Source organism: Pollachius pollachius, assembly GCF_949987615.1.
Source record: "Pollachius pollachius genome assembly, chromosome: 19".
NCBI lineage: Eukaryota > Metazoa > Chordata > Actinopteri > Gadiformes > Gadidae > Pollachius > Pollachius pollachius.
Genome location: NC_136952.1, coordinates 17,574,035 through 17,593,570, shown reverse-complemented (window position 1 = coordinate 17,593,570; position 19,536 = coordinate 17,574,035). Strand labels below are relative to the sequence as shown.

Genomic DNA, 19,536 nt, shown 5'->3' with positions numbered 1-19,536 from the left:
TTGTAATGTCAACAATGCGATCGTGACGGGCAATGTATAGTCTACATTTCAAATGTAGTGTCTGTGTGTGTGTGTGTGTGTGTGTGTGTGTGTGTGTGAGAATATGTGTGAATATGTGTGTGTGTGTGTGTGTGTGTGTGTGTGTGTGTGTGTGAGAATATGTGTGAATGTGTGTGTGTGTGTGTGTGTGTGTGTGTGTGTGTGTGTGTGTGTACGCATGCGTCAAGTCGGTAGGCAACACGCCGGTATTGAGCCAAATGTACTGATAACAGCAATATTCACAATTTGCTTAGTTTCAACCTTGAAATCAGTGACCAAAAATGCGTGAAGAAGCGGTAAAATCTAGCCTATAGCCTAACCCCGGATGGCAGATCCATGACCCGACAGCTGATTGTCCTGAAGATAACCATAGGAACGCATGGACAAATTTGGACAATACCATCGTCCACTTTCTGATCAAGACTGGATGTGCTCATGTGATCAGGCACTGGAGAGAGAGTTTAGAAAAACCTTGGACGTTAAATCAATCAATGAAAAACAAACAATTGGATTCACTGGAAGTAATACGCGCCATTGGATTAAACTCACCAACATCATATGCAGACTATACTACAGGAATGGAGCCTACACAGTAACCCACAGAGATGGAAAGCCGCTACCTTGTTAGTAGTACACCGCAAGAATCCTACGGAAATTCCCCCTCTGCACTACCACCGAGACCAGACACACACACAAACACACACACACACACACACACACACACACACACACACACACACACACACACACACACACACACACACACACACCAGATGCATAAACATGCACAGGCCATCTCACCCAGCATGTGTGACATGTGATGATCAGAAAGACTAAATAATATTTAAGGGTCTGATTTAATATCCATAACCAGAGTTAATAGTTCATAAAATAACATTTAGAATGAGACTCAGAGATGGGTCGCTATTGGTAGAAATACAAAGTACTTGTAGACGTCTCTTTATGAATTATTAACAAGACGACCTGTAACAAGATACTAAGGTGTAGAATTTGGTTTGTTTTTATGTTTCTATTCAGATTAGACTTGTAACTAACTAATTAACTAACTGACTCAACTATTAGAAGTTCAACATAAAAAAATATATTTGATTGTGCAGTAAAGTTACCTAAGAAACGCTCTCAAAACTCAGTAAATACTAGAATTATACTATAAATACTATAATATAATAAAAAATACTAAGTATTTCAGATATCTTACATCTTAACCACAGAAGCATCTGGAATTACAAGTATTCTACTGCCAGCCGACTTACAACTAAGAAACATATTATAAAGGCTCAATGTGACATTATACTGTTTTATACCTTGTAACAGAGTATTAAATAAAAACAGGTTATTTCAAGCAGTTAAATTAAGTCAAATATGCTAGATTCGATGTATGATATTTGTGGTTTACTTCTAATGAATGTTGAGCCTGTGAGCTCATAGTTAAGTCATTATTTGACTAGTTAATTGGAAGCCTGGGAACACAATAGTAATGCTAATACTAATACTAGTAGGCCCACCCCTGACCCTATCTCCCCTATCTCCCCCATGGCCCGCATACTGATGGACTCCCTTCCCCCACCAGGGAGAGGCCCTCCCTCCCTAGGCCTTGAAGTTGGGCCTCCTCTTCGCTGATTGGTCGGCTGAGATCCGGAGAGGGGGTCAACTCTGTAGAACTACACAGAGCGTCGAACTCTGAGCACATCCTCCTCCGGGACGCTTCAGGGTCAGTCTGCTTCACGGTACCCGGGGTCTCTTCCAGAACCGACGGTTCCTTAGAGATGGAGGTTGTAGGGAAAAGTGATCTGTTATTTTTATAGAGCTCCCTTAAAAAAGAAAGATTGGAGGAAGACGTCCTTTTGGAGTAACTTTCATTCTCTCTTTTTCCTGCGTCACCAAACTTTTCTCTTGCGTCGAAAATGTTTAATTTTGGGATCTACAGTGTTTGGATTTTATTCGTCGCCGTTTTCAACGTCGCTCTGTGCAACTACTCCGAGGACCAGTGCAGCTGGAGGGGAAGGTCAGTAACCAAACCACTTTTATGCAATCCTTTATTCAAACCATGATGTTAGGATTCAACTTAGTTGAATGAGTAGTTGCATCTGGTGAGAAAGCCGAGCACGGTGTCTGAGGGTGCGGGACCCTGCAGGTCAGGAAACAAGCACAGACTTGTCTGCAGAGCGCCATTCAAACGGATGCATGGTCGCTGCAGGGGGTCCGTCGCTCTACAGGGGACCGTCCCTCAGACCGGCGCGACGCGCACCAGCTCAAACAGCGTTAGGGAATAGGTTGTGCGCATCACAATGCATGTGAATTATTTCTTAAAGCGTCTGGTGCATCGAAGGATTTATTTATGAACCGTAGCCCAGAATGCCGCAGCACGAGCTGTGCAGAATACCATCTTCCGCTGACGAGCTGGCGTCTCCCGGCCATTAGGTCCAAACGTGTAATTCGTCCTTCTCCATTTTACTCATCTTCCGACGTGCTAACTTCTAAGGGCGCAGAATATCTTCTAACGCCTGACGTCACCCTCACACTGACCCACCTCAGGCAGGGTCAGCGACCAGCTCTGAGTGATGGCTACCCTGGCAGGGTCGGAGGTCATGGAGAGTAAACAGCTTTCACAAACTTTACTTAACCCTCTCTCTCTCTTCCCGTGTCACAGCGGGCTGTCCCAGCAGCCGGACAGCGTGGAGCAGATCTCCCTGCACTGCTCTGAGGGCACCCTGGACTGGCTGTACCCCCAGGGGGCGCTGCGCCTCAGCCTGTCGCCCCGCCTGCCCTCGGCAGCCGTGGGGCCGGGCGGCGGCGGCGGCAGCTCGGGCCTCATCACGGCCTGCGTCAAGCCCTCCGGAGACTTCCACGGGGCCCAGCTGTACCTGGAGCGGGACGGGGTGCTGGAGCTGCTGCTGGGGGACCGCGGGCCGGACCCCGCCGCGCCCCCCAGGGTGCGCTGCTTCAGCCGGCTGCCCGGAGAGAGGCTGGCCCTCTACCTGCAGGCCACGCCCCACCAGGACATCAGCCGCCGCATCGCCGCCTTCCGCTACGAGCTGAGAGGGGATTGGACGGCTCGGCTGTCGCTGGACTCCAACCGCGTCAGCGGCGAAGGTGAGCACCAATCAGACGGCCCGGTGGACATGGACATGATACCGTTGATTGATTTGCAAAGGTGATCGATCCGGAGAGAGAGGATGGGTGGAGTTGATCGATTGATAAGGGAGATTGATCTAAAGAACTATGAAGAACAGTTGCTATAGTTGATCCGTCACACGTTGAGCGGTTGATGAAGAGGATCCTCTCATATCATCAACGGATGAGGGGTCTAATTCCTAAGATATGATCATTAAGTGTAACATATCCAACGAGTCGGTCGGTGTTACCTGCGGTAGAACATCCAACCAGCCAATCAGAAGCTGTCACATTAGACCAGGGCACCCTGAGGCGTCCTGAGGGTCTAGCAGTGTGTGCAGCCATGCAGAACGCACTGCACTGGTGCAGACAGAGGGAGAGAGAGAGAGGGGGTCGAGGGACAATAGCCCAGTATGTGGGGCTCTCTCCAAAGCCCTTTCATTGAGGGCTGCCTCAGCATTCTTCTCTGCATTACTGCCGTTACCTAGACAACGAGGGGTCGAGAAGCTCCCCCCACCAGTCTCTCTCTCTGTCTCTCACTCTCTCTCTCTCACCCCAGTAACTGATTAGGTTCGGGGGGAGATGGGGGAGGGGAGGGAAGGCAATGTAGGAGAATGTGGTTGAGGACCGAGGGGCCTCATCAGAACAAGAGAGAGTTAGAGAAGTTTGAAAAATGCCTCTCCTCTTCATCCTCCTCCTCTTCCTCTGCAGAGCTAACGGCTCTGCAGAGGAATACAGACTTTTACTCCCATGATGCACTGCTTCCCCCCAATCTGGGCCCTAAACTTTTAAATGACCTCAACTTAACCCTCTCTAACCCTGATACCTAAACTTAACCATCTCTAACCTAACACCGGATTTAAACCATCTCTTACGTAACCCTGGACTTTATGAAACCAGTTGTAGAGAAGGTTCTCCCAGAGACATGCTGCATGTCTGCGTAGGAAGGAAGCTACTTCACAAAACTAGAATGGAAGTTTGCTCATTAAACCCTACCCCCCACTTCCCCCTTGGGCCCTTGATGAGGTGGTAGCTAGGCTGGCATTTGATTAGGTGTGAAACCGGCCAGGTCAGGGTGTGACCTCACACATCTCACTACCCGCTTGCCACAGCTGTCTGCGTGGGCGGCTGGTTGTGTGTGTGATACTCCATGTCTGGCCCACAAGATATATGAATATAAGATATAAAACTAAGCTGGTGTGTTCACAGACAAAGATACATAGCACTGTGAGAGGTATTAGAAGAGTGAAAGGACCGGTGCAGCTATGGGCTGGGAGTTAATGAAGCTCTGTCTCTCCCCAGATGCCTGCAGGCCCTGCAACAACACCGAGATCCTGATGGCCGTCTGCACCAGCGACTTCGGTGCGTTTACTACTGACACCCACTCCAAATGACCCTCATAAAGCAATAAACACACACACACTCAAACAGAGGAAAGCACACATACACATACACGCAACAACTACTTACAGACAGAACAAGGTACAAGTACACACAGGCAGACTGAACCACAATGTATACTAGTTCTCTTTTCAATAAACCATTTGCTTCCATGATCTGATTCAGAACCAATTTACTGCAGGAATCCAACAATCATTCCTATCGCATTTGCTTAAAGTCAAACCCCCTGGAGACCAAGAGAATTCAATCCAAATCCTCCCTCCAAAACCTCCTAATATATGCAAGGTTAAAGGTGAAATAGCACTGCATTGTTCCCCTGCCTTTAGAAACCCTTCCCAGCCCCAGGGGTAGTGTAGTGGGCTAATCCACCCACCCCCGCAGAGGGGAGAGTGGTGCAGTCCACCAGGGGAAGGATCTTCAGAGCGTGACACTTTTATGAGCGTTATTCAAACACTTTAAGAGGACTGTAAAACTGGATGTCTAGACTGCAGCCAATGTGGCCCAGCATCGGATTTTTGTTCAATGAGAAACAAAACCTCTTATTAGAAGCGTTTGCAGGGATAAGTTAATGAAAAACAATGAAGTGGAAAGAAATAGATAAGATAGATCACAGCTTTATTAAATGAAAGCTTCGTTCACTCCGCAGCCTCAGTGTTCAACTTGGATTTATAGCTCAGATCAGTTTTATTTAGCTGTTGACATTATTATAGATTTTTTTATTTCACAAAGGCATAAAATAAACAACACAAAGACACTTAACGGCAGAGATTTAGGGCAGCTTGACGCCTCAGGAGACACAGCTTCCATAGTAGGGGAGTAGCCTGAGACAGGAGATCAGAACGTTGTGCAGAGTTAGATGAAGATGCTCGATGGACTAGTGGCTTTCAACAGGAAACACACAGGTGCTATCGTAGGTGAAGGATCGTCAGGAAAGGAGTGTAACCACTATTTCCTTCTTTAGGAAATAGTTTACTAGTTTGGTTTAAATGTTGCAGTCTTATCATTCCCACCTTTACACATCAAGCTAGTTGACACCCCTCAGACTCTAACCCAAGGTGTTCCAGACGGTAACCAGGCTTCCTCTGTTCTCTTCTTCAGTGGTGCGAGGCAACATCCGCTCCGTGGAGGCGGACCAGAGCCTCCGGGCGGCGGTCATCAAGGTCACTGCCACCCGCGTCTTCCGCCAGAAGTACGCCCTGTTCACAGGCGCGGGCCGCCTGACCCGCCGCGGCGACATCAGGACCTTCCAGCAGTGCGGTGTGCGGCCCGGGGCCGGCAGCTTCCTGTTCACCGGCCGGGTGCACTTCGGCGAGGCGTGGCTGGGCTGCGCACCGCGCTACAAGGACTTCCTGCAGGCCTACCTGGTCGCCAAGGAGGCCCAGCAGATCCCGTGTGAGCTAGCGGTGGACTGAAGTCAGAACCGGGGAAAGACACTACAGCCCCGTTCTGAAGCTAGGAACCCAGAGCGTGAAGATCCGGGTTCTGAACCCAGGTCTCCCAGGGTCCACAGAGCCTGATCCACACAGGAGCCAGTCCTGGAGCGAGCATCCTGAATGTGATGTCTGCGGGGGAGCAAGGGGGACCACTGTGTGGTCCTGTGGTTTGATTCCAGGGGGACCACTGTGTGGTCCTGTGGTTTGATTCCAGGGGGACCACTGTGTGGTCCTGTGGTTTGATTCCAGGGGGACCAGCGGGTGGTCCTGTGGTTTGATTCCCAGTGCAATAAGCTGTGAGCTCCCCTCCCCAGACTAGGGGAGATGGAGATGAACTATCTGCTGCTGTAATACCAACAAACTGTTCTAGAAGAAGCATTCCTGTCAATGCAGAGACTCGCTGACACCACCGCTGAGGAGGACTGCTCGGGCGGTGCGTTCAAGGAACTCAGGAAACGAGGAATGAGGTTCTGTTCTGAAGGGTTCTTGTATGAAATGTGTTGGGAGATCCATTCTGGAGTTGGAAACAGGAAGAAGAATTAAAGTTCATGTTTTCATAGCTAGCGACGAGGCAACCAGTCCCCATTGGCGCTGTTCCTTAGCAGGCGAAATGTAGTCATTTAAAATTATATAAAATTAATGAATTAAAACTTGCACTGATAAGGAAATGGACGTCTGAAAGAGAGATGCTAGAAGCAATGAACCAAATGTATAGCGACTATATGTAGCATAGCAGAGCAACTGAGAAGTTAATATATGTGACCCAGAGCTGAAGCGAGCATGAAGCTACGCTAGGCTAGGTTAAAGCTTTGCAGACTTTTAGCTCAGAGGAGTGCTGAAAACACTTTTTCGTAACCTAGCTGGCCGATCTGGTTGGTGAATAGGTCCAGGGTCCACTTCCCTGAATAAACATCTTGAAGAGATGTGTCCTACCAGGGCTCTGTCCTGCTAGCCAGGCTACCCGCCCCCCCCCCCCCCCCTTTTGTTTGTTTAATCATCTCAAACATCTTATCTCATTCTTTCCTCAACACTGCTTGATTTTAGAGTGGTTTTCATGTGAAAACTTTGTATCGTGGATAGTTCCCCAAAACACGCCATTTCACGGTGAGGCCATCACCGCTGCAGCCCGTTATTATGACAAACACCAGGAACACCAAGAAGACTGAGCTAAAGGGCCTCCAGAAGTTCACCAGCAGCTACCCCCTGGCCTGCTGCTTTTATCTGCACTAGTGGAAAACACAGGGAGTGGGGTCAAACCAAACCAGTAGAAGCTGTTCACTGCCATTTGATACAGTTTATATTGTTTGTACGTTCTGTTCATACCAATGTGAATGTAAATATGTTAATAAGAAAATTTAGAAATTAACTTGGAAAAAAAGTTCAAGTGTTGTCTATTATCTGCTTTCTGTGTTATTAAAGTGTTCCAGAAAAGATTTCTGTCTTCGAATTAGTCTTTTGTAAAAGTTTATTTTATCAAAAATGTTCCAGATGTACATCAGCTATGACTTTTGTTCCTCATATACGTTCTGATATTGGGCAGTCGATGAGCCATTGACATCCATTCTATTACAAACGAGTGTTCATCAGCTCCCATACCTCTATCTTAGTTATGTCACAACAAGGTGAGGACCTGCCCTGGCTGGGAGTATATCTCAAACGGTGCCCACAAATGAACAAATCCACCAGTTTGGATTCTGTGATCACATGCCCCTGTGAATGCCAATGGACTCGGAGACTAAGAGGTGAGCAGTTAGAGTTCTTGAATGTGAGCAAGATGGTGAATCTTCTATTGAACGGTTAATCTTTTATTGCTTTGACCAAATTGATGCGATGGACTAGCTCGATGGGAAAAAAATGTTGAAAATGTGAAAAAGTTGTCTGTGATACAGTAAATGAGCACTTCATTCAGAAGTGAAGGCTGCTTTCCCTCAGTTAAAATCAATCACTAAATGACTTATTGAAATGTTGCTCTGCACTCAGAATTGATCATTTTAACGCAACCACTGGCTTCTAACAGGATACTAACTGCACGCCTCTGAAGTCTGTGTATGCTCAGTGGCGGGTCAACACAGAATCAGAACTTGTGGATCAGTTCATCTGCTGAGGAACCTGTTCAGCGAGGGGCAGTTTGTATAAGCATACCTGTGTTGGACAAGACAACGATGGAGTCATGGGAGCTGCTCAACAGGTGTTTGTAATAGAATGGATGTGAATGGCTTTAGTAGCCTGAACCGTTGGGGGGAGTGACGTGGTAAATGTGACGACATAGCCAATGTCAGAACAGCAGACCAGCCAAATCCTCTAACTTCACTGTAAAGCTGTTGTGCAAAATAACAGTCCCAACAGACTTCCTAGATCAACTTTCAGTTGAACTTCAGGGTTTTAAACTGTCAGGAAAAATGACCAAACTTTGACGACGCAGTGGACAGAGCAAGATTCTGTGAGTAGCCAAAGCTTTGTGGGGATTAGTCCCAGCTGAGCTATGAGCGAGCACGCCTCTAAAAAGATGAGAACAACGGCATAACAACGCCTTACTGTGTGAATGCAGGAATGATGGCTGAAGGCCTGAGATGTTTGGTATTTAAAGAGTTTTAGACGTCCCCAGCACAGCACGGAGGGCCCCTGAAAGAGAGCCTGAAAGGGCCCAAACAAACAGCATTTCTGAGCGGGTGAGGGGCCCACCGAACACACAGCCATTAGAGAGGGGCCGGGAGAAGACCGGGAACAGAGCTGAATGGGAACGCTTGGAATTCTGTTGTCCCTCAACTTTAGAGAAAATTCCAGAAAGACATAAAAACTAATTTGCAACTCGGCATGAGATCCCAAAGCTAAATAACCTGTATGAGGTTGTTCTTATAGAACAGATAGAGCTAAAGAACCCATATGAGGTGTTCTTATAGAACAGATAGAGCTAAATAAGGTTATTTAGCTCTATCTGTATAACCTCCTACAGGTGTAGGAGGTTGTTCTTATAGAACAGAACCCATAGGAGGTTGTTTTTATAGAACAGATAGAGCTAAAGAACCTGTAGGAGGTTGTTCTTATATAACAGATAGAGCTGAGGAACTTTAAGGAGGTTGTTCTTATAGAACCGATAGAGGAACCTGTAGGAGGTTCTTATAGGACAGACAGAGCTAAATAACCTGTAGGAGGTTGTTTTTATAGAACAGAACCCATAGGAGGTTGTTCTTATAGAACAGATAGAGCTAAAGAACCTGTAGAAGGTTGTTCTTATAGAACAGATAGAGCTGAGGAACTTTAAGGAGGTGGTTCTTATAGAACAGATAGAGGAACCTTTAGGAGGTTGATCTTACAGAACGGACAGAGGAACCTGTCAGAGATTGTTCTTATAGCACAAATAAAATAACCTTTAGGAGGTTGTTCTTATGGAACAGATAGAGCTGAAGAACCTGTAGGAGGTTGTTCTTATAGAACATATAGAGGAACCTTTAGGAGGTTGTTCTTAAAGAACAGACAGAGCAAATTAACCTGGAGGAGGTTGTTCTTATAGAACAGATAGAGGAACCTTTCGGAGGTTGTTCTTATAGAATAGATAGAGTGCGTTTAGTACATATCATGCATATATTTATGCATACTTTCAACAATTATGTTAAGATAAGATTCTGCATCAAAACTATTGCTAAGCCGGTAGTCTCAGGGGCAGAGGAACCTGCAGGTTGCTCCAGAAACAAACATTTACCATCAAACAAACCAATTCTTAATTAATTGGAAAGTGTGTGTGTGTGAGAGAGAGAGAGAGAGAGAGAGAGAGAGAGAGAGAGAGAGAGAGAGAGAGAGAGAGAGAGAGAGAGAGAGAGAGAGAGGTGAGTTTTGGTGGGAGAGCGTGAGAGAGAGAGTTAGAGAGTGCAGTAGAGGTGATCGAGCGAGGGAGAGAGAGAGAGAGAGAGAGAGAGAGAGAGAGAGAGAGAGGGAGAGGGAGGGAGAGGCTGAGGTGATCATTTCTGAGCGTGTTGCAAATGATGTAGGGTTAAGTGTGAACCTGAAGACTGTGGAAACGGCCCCCCCTCAGAGGGGCTGTGTGGGAGAACCGACCGCGGCCCAGCAGGGAGCCCATGCCAGAGGAACTGAAATAATGGAATCTCAACGTTAAACATTGAAAACATGGCGCTGCGTAGCAACAGACATCACCGCTGACTGATGAGGTGGAGACGGAGGGCACCTGCCGCCCCAGAGGAGTTGAGACATGAGGGAGGGAAGAAGAGACAGAGAGACATGGAAACAGAGATGGTACTCAATCTTACCACCAGTATTAACATTTTCAACCATTAAATTCAAGTTCAAGTTATTTTATTTGTCAAATGCTCAACATAACAGGCAAGCAGTCATAGCTGGCAATGACATTTTTGTGTCCAAAGCTCTCCACAATACAACAAAAATATATTTTTTATAATATAAAATATATTTTATATATAAAATATATATATATATAAATATGTATGCACAGTGTTTATATATAAATAAGAAAAGTATCTTAGTCAGCATCTGCGGGGTTGGGGGGGATCTTAGGGTAAAGAGTTAAAGAATCTTGTGGTGCTTGGAACGAAGCTGTTCTTGAGCCTGGTGGTTGGTGTCCTGATGCTCCGATACCATCTGCCTGACGGTAGCAGAGTGAACAGTCAGGATGTGCTGTGCAGTTTTCACAAGTTTTCACAACCCATTAGTTTAAAGTCCTTCGATTTCAACAATGAGTTAGGGAGAGAGAATGAGAGGAAGAGGGGTGAGAGAGAGAGGGAGTCGAGAGGGAGGTAGAGAAAGAAGTTGAGGAAGTGAAACAGAGAGACAGAAAGACCGAGGGATGGAAAAGGAGAGCGAGGGAAAGAGTTTCCAAAGCGTGGTGAATCTGATCCGTGTGATTCACCCCATCCTCGGAGCCGCAGCTCAGAGTAAATCCCCCGGAAGCGAGGCAGCTGGTGGAGCAGAATGTGGAGCCTGGGGAGGTGGAGGCGCCCGCTAGAACCCCTCCACCCGTTTCAGGTGCTCCAACACCAACCACAGGCCCCACCCTCTGCACGCTACACTCACTGCTGCTTTATACAAACATCACAAAACGTAACTTGATATCACACGTGGAGTATACTATTAGAGATAACTGAAATGTAGTGTAATATTTATATTTTGTCTGACAAAAATCCCCTTTTAGTGTGGACAAGCGACCAAAGCAGAGAATCAGAGAAAACGTGTGTTCTCAAATTAATCTGCCCAAGTGTCGACTGCCTTAGAACCGGTAGTCAACAGGAGGTCGTGGTGGGCGTTGGCGCCCTGTGTGGGCGTGGTCGCCCTGTGTGGGCGTGGTCGCCCTGTGTGGGCGTGGTCGCCCTGTGTGGGCCTGGTCGCCCTGTGTGGGCGTGGTCGCCCTGTGTTGGCGTGGTCGCCCTGTGTGGGCGTGGTCGCCCTGTGTGGGCGTGATCGCCCTGTGTTGGCCTGGTCGCCCTGTGTTGGCCTGGTCGCCCTGTGTTGGCGTGGTCGCCCTGTGTGGGCGTGGTCGCCCTGTGTGGGCGTGGTCGCCCTGTGTGGGCGTGGTCGCCCTGTGTCGGCGTGGTCGCCCTGTGTGGGCGTGATCGCCCTGTGTGGGCGTGGTCGCCCTGTGTTGGCCTGGTCGCCCTGTGTGGGCCTGGTCGCCCTGTGTGGGCCTGGTCGCCCTGTGTTGGCGTGGTCGCCCTGTGTGGGCGTGGTCGCCCTGTGTTGGCCTGGTCGCCCTGTGTGGGCCTGGTCGCCCTGTGTTGGCCTGGTCGCCCTGTGTGGGCCTGGTCGCCCTGTGTTGGCCTGGTCGCCCTGTGTGGGCGTGGTCGCCCTGTGTTGGCGTGGTCGCCCTGTGTTGGCCTGGTCGCCCTGTGTTGGCCTGGTCGCCCTGTGTAGGCCTGGACGCCCTGTGTGGGCGTGATCGCCCTGTGTTGGCCTGGTCGCCCTGTGTTGGCCTGGTCGCCCTGTGTGGGCCTGGACGCCCTGTGTGGGCGTGATCGCCCTGTGTTGGCCTGGTCGCCCTGTGTTGGCCTGGTTGCCCTGTGTGGGCGTGGTCGCCCTGTGTTGGCCTGGTCGCCCTGTGTTGGCGTGGTCGCCCTGTGTGGGCGTGGTCGCCCTGTGTTGGCGTGGTCGCCCTGTGTTGGCCTGGTCGCCCTGTGTTGGCCTGGTCGCCCTGTGTCGGCGTGGTCGCCCTGTGTGGGCGTGGTCGCACTCCGCTCAGACAGAACGGCGGTCGGGGATCAATCCAACCACCGCAGTGGGCTTTGATCTCCGTACGGCGTGCGGTGCTTAGCTGAACTAGTGAAACCCTGGTGAAACCGTTCCCTCATGCCTGGTCAGAGAGACGTTAGACAGCGCAGGCCAGCTGGTCAGCAGCCCCAGGTGAAGGATGCATCTCACCTCACACCGTCGCTCGGCATCAACCAGCAATGTACCGCGCTCATCCCATCCACGCCTTCTACACAATGCCAACATGACATTAAAATGTAGTTTTAGTATACCGGGCCCCCCCCACGAGACCCAGCCCCCCGGACCCTCACCGGCCCCCTGACTGCTGTCCGACTGATAAGGGGGAAACAAAGGCCCCTCCTATATCATGTGACGCGGGACATCCTTCGACCCCTGTGCCATTGTGGTGTGTTGAGGTGACCAGGGGCCGACCCCGCCAGGGGCCCCTGGTCGGTGTAACAACACCCCCACCACCAGGGAGTCCCTCCACAGCCCTGTTCTGCTCCTACTGATACCACCTCCCTGGAGGAACCTCATCCCTCACATGGAGGTCGTTGTTTCGAACGTCCATCCCATTCTGTGGTGTCTGCATTGTTGACATCGGCAAGGTGCATTGTGGGGTATTGTCTCATTCATGCTACCTGGGACTTGGGTTTCATAAATGTGTCTTTGATGCGTAGCTGAATCAACATTAAATATTTCTTGTGGTTATTACTCGCATGCATAACACAATAATACAGCACACATTATGATGAGCATGTCTTTACAATACCATGCTGTTAATATGCTGTTTCCATTTTCTTGTAGTGAACAGTGCATCTGATGTTTCTATGTTTCTATTTTTCCCGATATGAAACACCGGTGGTACAAATCAGGGCTCCACGCCAACACTAAAGAGACTACAAACCTGTATTGTTTCTCTGGGCGATAACAATCTCTCTCACACACACACACACACACACACACACACACACACACACACACACACACACACACACACACACAACACACAGTCTCCATAACAGGAAGTCTCCAGGAAAGAGAGCGAGAGACGTAAACAGAGACAGTGAGATTGTGTGGGGTTGTAGGGGCATGCTGGGGACGGGACCCCTGACATGACACAAGAAACAGGGTCTGGACCCTCCCTGGAGCCGTAGACCCAGAACCACACTGAGTAACTGGACCCTCCAGAACCACACTGAGTAACTGGACCAGCAGTAGACCCAGAACCACACTGAGTTACTGGACCAGCAGTAGACCCAGAACCACACTGAGTAACTGGACCAGCAGTAGACCCAGAACCACACTGAGTAACTGGACCCTCCAGAACCACACTGACTTACTGGAGCCTCCAGAACCACACTGAGTAACTGGACCCTCCAGAAACACACTGAGTTACTGGAGCCTCCAGAACCACACTGAGTTACTGGAGCCTCCAGAACCACACTGAGTTACTGGAGCCTCCAGAACCACACTGAGTTACTGGGGCCTCCAGAACCCCACTGAGTTACTGGGGCCTCCAGAACCCCACTGAGTTACTGGAGCCTCCAGAACCCCACTGAGTTACTGGAGCCTCCAGAACCACACTGAGTTACTGGAGCCTCCAGAACCACACTGAGTTACTAGAGCCTCCAGAACTACACTGAGTTACTGGAGCCTCCTGCAGTAGTAGGAAGAAGGTTGTAGTTGCAGTTTCTGGTCGCTTAGGATAAAAGTGTCAGCAAAATAACTGCAATGTAATCACAATGAATTACTGGACCCCCAGAACCAGACCCCCATGACTAGACCCCCAGAACCAGAACCATGTGACTGGACCCCGAGAACCAGAACCAGATCAACGTGACAGGACCCCCAGAACCAGAACCAGACCCTAGTGACTGAACCCCCAGCCGAGGTTCTGCTTACTGTTCAGGCCTTGATCCGAACTTGCTTAACATTGAACTTCGATACATGTCATGAAGGAGCAGGTAGGGAGAGCCTCTAGCTGTTGGAGGCCTGCAGGTAGACTTGAATAAAAGTGTCTGCGGATGAATAAATAATCGCTAATCACTAAGTGCAGTAGGAACAGCAGTAAAGCATTTTAAACCGCAATCCTACTCCTTTCTTACAACGAAGAAATAGGATGACAACAAATTGTTGTTTGCATATTTTTCCAATTACTACGTTTCCACATCAATGTACACAAAGAAAATAACCAGTTCCTGGACGGCCACAATAGATCCCTGAACTTCCTTACGGCGCAAAAACACAACAAGGGAATTAAAAGTTTAATTGTCAGAGTGTTCACACGAACAGTTCACCGGTTTCATTTTAAAACCACAGGTATGTGTTTTATTGTTATTCAAGGACCAATATCAAATTCCTTAAGACCAGGATTGACAACTCAGATCTTCAGAATCCAGTGGGACCCAGAGGAACAGGGAACTAAAGACATAAACACCAAGACTTACTCCTAAAACCTCCTGAATCCAGCCCGAACTAGTGACACCAGGACCTAAAGACCAGGGACGATAACTTAAACCTTCAAAGTCCAGCCCAGACCCAGTTGATCCTGGATTTAAAGACCCAGACCGACTCCCCATCCTCCTGAATCCGGCCCAGCCTATCCCGGGCAGAGAGACCTAAAGACCCAGACTGACCAGGCCTCTTGAATCCAGACCCAGCTAACCCTGGGCCTAGAGACATAAAGACCCAGACTGACCAGGCCTCTTGAACCCAGACCCAGCTAACCCTGGCCCTAGAGACATAAAGACCCAGACTGACCAGGCCTCTTGAATCCAGACCAAGCTAACCCTGGGCCGAGAGACATAAAGACCCAGACTGACCAAGCCTCTTGAACCCAGACCCAGCTAACCCTGGGCCTAGAGACATAAAGACCCAGACTGACCAGGCCTCTTGAATCCAGACCAAGCTAACCCTGGGCCGAGAGACATAAAGACCCAGACTGACCAGGCCTCTTGAATCCAGACCAAGCTAACCCTGGGCCGAGAGACATAAAGACCCAGACTGACCAGGCCTCTTGAACCCAGACCCAGCTAACCCTGGGCCTAGAGACATAAAGACCCAGACTGACCAGGCCTCTTGAATCCAGACCCAGCTAACCCTGGGCCTAGAGACATAAAGACCCAGACTGACTCCTCAGCCCTCCTGAATCCAGCCGTCCCTGCTAACCCTGTGCCTAGAGACATAAAGACCATGACCGATGCCTCAGACCCTCTGCATTCCCAGCTGACAGACTCTGGTTCCCACGACACACCCGCACAGCCGGAGTGGGAATGTGAGATCTCGCCAAGAGGGGTTCAGGAATTCTATGGGACCGTGGTGTGAGCACCCAAACCCGCAAAATCAGGATTGTCACGATGGAAAGAGAAACCAATAACACTCCAACCTCAAATCTCCCCAGCTGACTTCCACCACAAAACGTATCAAAATAAGTCACCTGTTACTTATGAGTTTAATTTAGTTTCTAGATATGTTTGTCAGACTGTGGAGTGCTTTCAGAGGATGGTCGGTTTCGTTTGCACAGGTTAAACCAGTCACCAATCACCAATGTCTCGAGGAGCCCAGTAAAAGCCACCTAGGTGGAGGCTAGTATGAGCATTGTTAAAGAGAAAGTTCTAGGGTTTGTTTCAGATTTGAACATCTTCCTAGTGGACTGTAATGGTTTTGGGTTAATGCTTGAGCTGGGGCTAGAGTCAATGGGGAGAGGTGGGGGGCCTGAAGATTGAGTTAAGGTCAGTAGGGGGTTATCTTTACTGAGGGAGGGGTGAGTGGTGGCAGAAGAGGACCAGAGCTCGTTCCTTCTCAAGGTTGTTCCCGGGGAGTCCAAAGTCGGGCGTGCAAGGAGCTGGGCATTGTTCTTCAAGAGGCTGCAGATGGTTCTAATCCCTTCAGAATATTCTCTGGTCCAATCCCTCTAGATGAGAAAGAGAGAGAGAGAGAGAGAGAGAGAGAGAGAGAGAGAGAGAGAGAGAAGTTTCTCAGGGAGTGGGGGTGACTCAAAGCAACGGGTTGGGTTGCTTGTGTTGCTAGGAGACGAGAGGCTGAATAGCAGACCTCTCTGCAGCAGGGGGCTCGAACCTGCTGCCCGCCGGGGCACCGACCTGCAGCCATGTGGGGAATGAGAGCCACGCTGCTACCATTAAGGACTGTCCAACGTGCTGCGCTGTTGGGGACAGACAGACAGACAGGCAGGCAGACAGGCAGACAGACAGGCGGGCAGACAGACAGACAAGCAGGCAGACAGACAGACAGACAGACAGACAGGCAGGCAGACAGCCAAGCAGGCAGACAGACAGACAGACAGGCTCTCTCTCTCTCTCTCTCTCTCTCTCTCTCTCTCTCTCTCTCTCTATCTCTCTCTTTCTCTCTTTGTGTCTTTTTCTCTCTGCTGAGAAGCCATCTTAAGTTACACCTCAGAGACATACTGTTGAGTTCCCATCGTGTGATTGGCCACTGGGCTCGGCGGACGGCCAATCAGGGCGTGTTGTGTTGGTGTCACCCGATAGGCTGGTGTCTTCTAACTCTTTGTTTGGCGTCAACAGGCCAGGGCTAGCACGCATTTACCACAACGTGAAACCATCTCACACCGAAACTCTGGCCCGGGCGAGACTCGGGGGAGGCTAGGGGAGACGAGGGGGAGACTGGGGTGAGGCAAGGGTGAGACTGGGGTGACGAGAGGTTGAGGCTAGGGCTGAGGCAGGGTGACCTCTAGGGAGCTTGTTGGTAATATGGTTAAAAGAACCAGATAAAAAGTGCAGGGTTAGAGTGCAGGTGGGGTTGAGAGTATGTTGCTGGGTGAAGGGTTGGATGTTTGCGTGTAAAGCTCTGCCTGTGGTGTCACCGGGAGGAGGTGGGAAAGGTCTGGTTGCGTGTGCGGCACTGTTTGCACATCTATCTGTAGCATTTATTGTATGTTGAGAGTCTGTTTGCATGTTACGCACTTGTACGGAGTACATTGGCATGATTAGAATGTGTTAGTGTGGTAAGAGCATGTTGAGGGTCGCCTGTTTAGAACGTGTTCAGTTGTATAGAGTTTAATGAGAGCTTCTGTTTCTACCATCAGATCGTTTTGTATGTAAGGAACTAATGCGGACAATAATGTTTGAATTTGGTCCAGTATTAATGGAAAACCCTGCAGCTGTAACCCGGCATAAATGCAGAGCACTGGGATCCTTTGAGAAACAGCACCCTTTGACTGATGCCCTCTAAAAGTGCTTGTTTTTAGTGCTTTGCGACTAAAAAGCTCTGATTTTTTTAATTAGTAAACATTATGAAGGGATTCATGCAGAGCAATACAACTTTTTTCTTTACATTTACCCTGATCCAGTGTGTATTTGTTCAGAGTCTCGCTCAAGGAGTTATTGCAGGAAGAGAACAGTAGTAACGAGCTGGAGCCCAGAGAGTTGGTTGTGTTGGACTATAGAAAGGGTAGCTTAGCGTTCTCCAAAGGTTTGGGTTAAGGAGAGTTCAGATGTAATGATAATAGGAACATTTCCTGCAACAAATTAACAATGAGATTTCAGAGTGAGACTTCTGTATGAGCGCGAGTTGGTCAGGCACAATAACAAACAAGTGAAAGATAAAGAAAAAAGTTTTGTTTCTCTGTAGGGATTCTTTCCATAATGTTAGAATATAATCTGAGCCTGTCAGTGGCCAGTTTCCCTGCGCTCTCCTCCCTGCTCCTCTCTCCTCCCTGCTTCTTTGACCTCTCTCCTCCTCTCTCATCTCTCCTCCTCACTGATCCTCCTCTCCTCTCTCATCCCTTCTCCTCTTTCCTACTCTCCTCTCTCCTCCCTGCTCTTTTCTCCACTCTCCTCTACTCGTCTCTCCTCCTTGATCCCCTCTCCTCCTCGTCTCCCCTCTCGCCTCTCTCCTCTCCACTCTCCTCCTCTCCTCGCCTCCCCTCTCGCCTCTCTCCTCTCCCCTCTCTCCTCCTGTCCTCTCCTCTCCTCTCGCCTCTCTCCTCTCCTCTCCTCCCCTCTCCTCTCCTCTCTCCTCTCCCCTCTCTCCTCCTGTCCTCTCCTCTCCTCTCGTCTCTCTCCTCTCCTCTCCTCTCCTCTCTCCCTGCTCCTCATTCCAGGGGAACATGTGTGCTGGAATTCTCTCCCAATTAAGGCAGGGATTATCAGGCTGCGGTGGGAACGGAGAGTGTGGGAAACTCTCCCTCTCTCCCTCTCTCTCTCTGTCCCCTCAGCCTCATTCTCACTCGCCCCTTGTTCGCCCCGCTCTGCTCCCACAGTCGTACTGTAACTCTGCTCTCACCCCACATTCCCCTGGTCCTCCACACTCTCTCTCCCTCTCTTTCACATTTGATCCTTTCATCTGGGCCTCTCTCGCCCCACCCCTCGCCCCTCTCTCTCTCTCTTCTCTCCTGTTGTGTCGGCTTCCACCCCAGGGCTCCCGACGCTCATACAATTCATCACTCCGTTTCCTTGTCTTTACAATTCTTTCCCCTTTTTTAAATCTCACTGGACTCTCTCTCTCTCCCCCCCCCCTTGTCACTCTCTCCCCCTCTCCCTCTCACCCTCTCCTCTCTCTCTTTCTATCTCTCTCTCACTCACTCTCCCTCCCTCCTCCCTCCCTCTCTCTCTGTCTCTCCCTTCCCTCTCTCTCTCTGTCTCTCTCCCTTACCTCTCTCTCTCTCTCTCTCTCTCTTCGCCTCTCTCTGTCTCTCTCTCCTCCCCTATGTCTCTCTGTCTCTGTCTCTCTCTCTTCCTCTCTCTCCCTCTCTCTCTCCCTCCCCCCTCTTTCTGTCTTTCTCCCTCTCTCTCCCCCTCTCCTCCCTCCCTCCCTCTCTCTCTCTCACTCACTCTCCCTCCCTCCTCCCTCTCTCTTTCTCCCTCCCCCTCTTTCTCTGTCTCTCCCTTCCCCCTCTCTCTCTCTGTCTGTCTCCCTTCCCTCTCTCTCTCTCTCTCTCTCGCTCTCTCTTCGCCTCTCTCTCTCTGTCTCTCTCTGTCTCTCTCTCCTCCCCTCTGTCTCTCTCTCCTCCCCTCTGTCTCTCTGTCTCTGTCTCTCTCTCTTCCTCTCTCTCCCTCTCTCTCTCTCTCCCTCCCCCCTCTTTCTGTCTTTCTGTCTTTCTCTCTCCTCTTCTTCTCCCTCCCTCCCTCCCTCTCTCTCTCCCCTTTCTCCCTCTCCCTCCCTCCTCCCTCTCTCTCTTTCTCCCTCCCCCCATCTCTCTCTGTCTCTCTCCCTTCCCTCTCTCTCTCTTTCTCTCTCTCTCTCTTTCTATCTCTCTCTCTCACTCTCTCTCTTTACCTCTATCTCTCTCTCTCCAATCTTAATCTTCCACTTGTAGTTCACGGTCCCTCCCTCCTCC

General features: G+C 49.6%; 1 protein-coding gene across 1 annotated transcript; it reads left to right on the top strand.

The window, feature by feature from the left end:
* Window positions 1-1,771: 1,771 nt before the first annotated feature.
* On the top strand, window positions 1,772-7,369 carry metrn (meteorin, glial cell differentiation regulator). The gene is made up of 4 exons (XM_079757291.1): window positions 1,772-2,065; window positions 2,711-3,153; window positions 4,477-4,536; window positions 5,674-7,369. The coding sequence occupies exons 1-4, from the start codon at window positions 1,965-1,967 to the stop codon at window positions 5,985-5,987; spliced, it is 918 nt and encodes a 305-aa protein (XP_079613417.1). The 5' UTR covers window positions 1,772-1,964; the 3' UTR covers window positions 5,988-7,369.
* The last annotated feature ends 12,167 nt before the right edge of the window (window positions 7,370-19,536 follow it).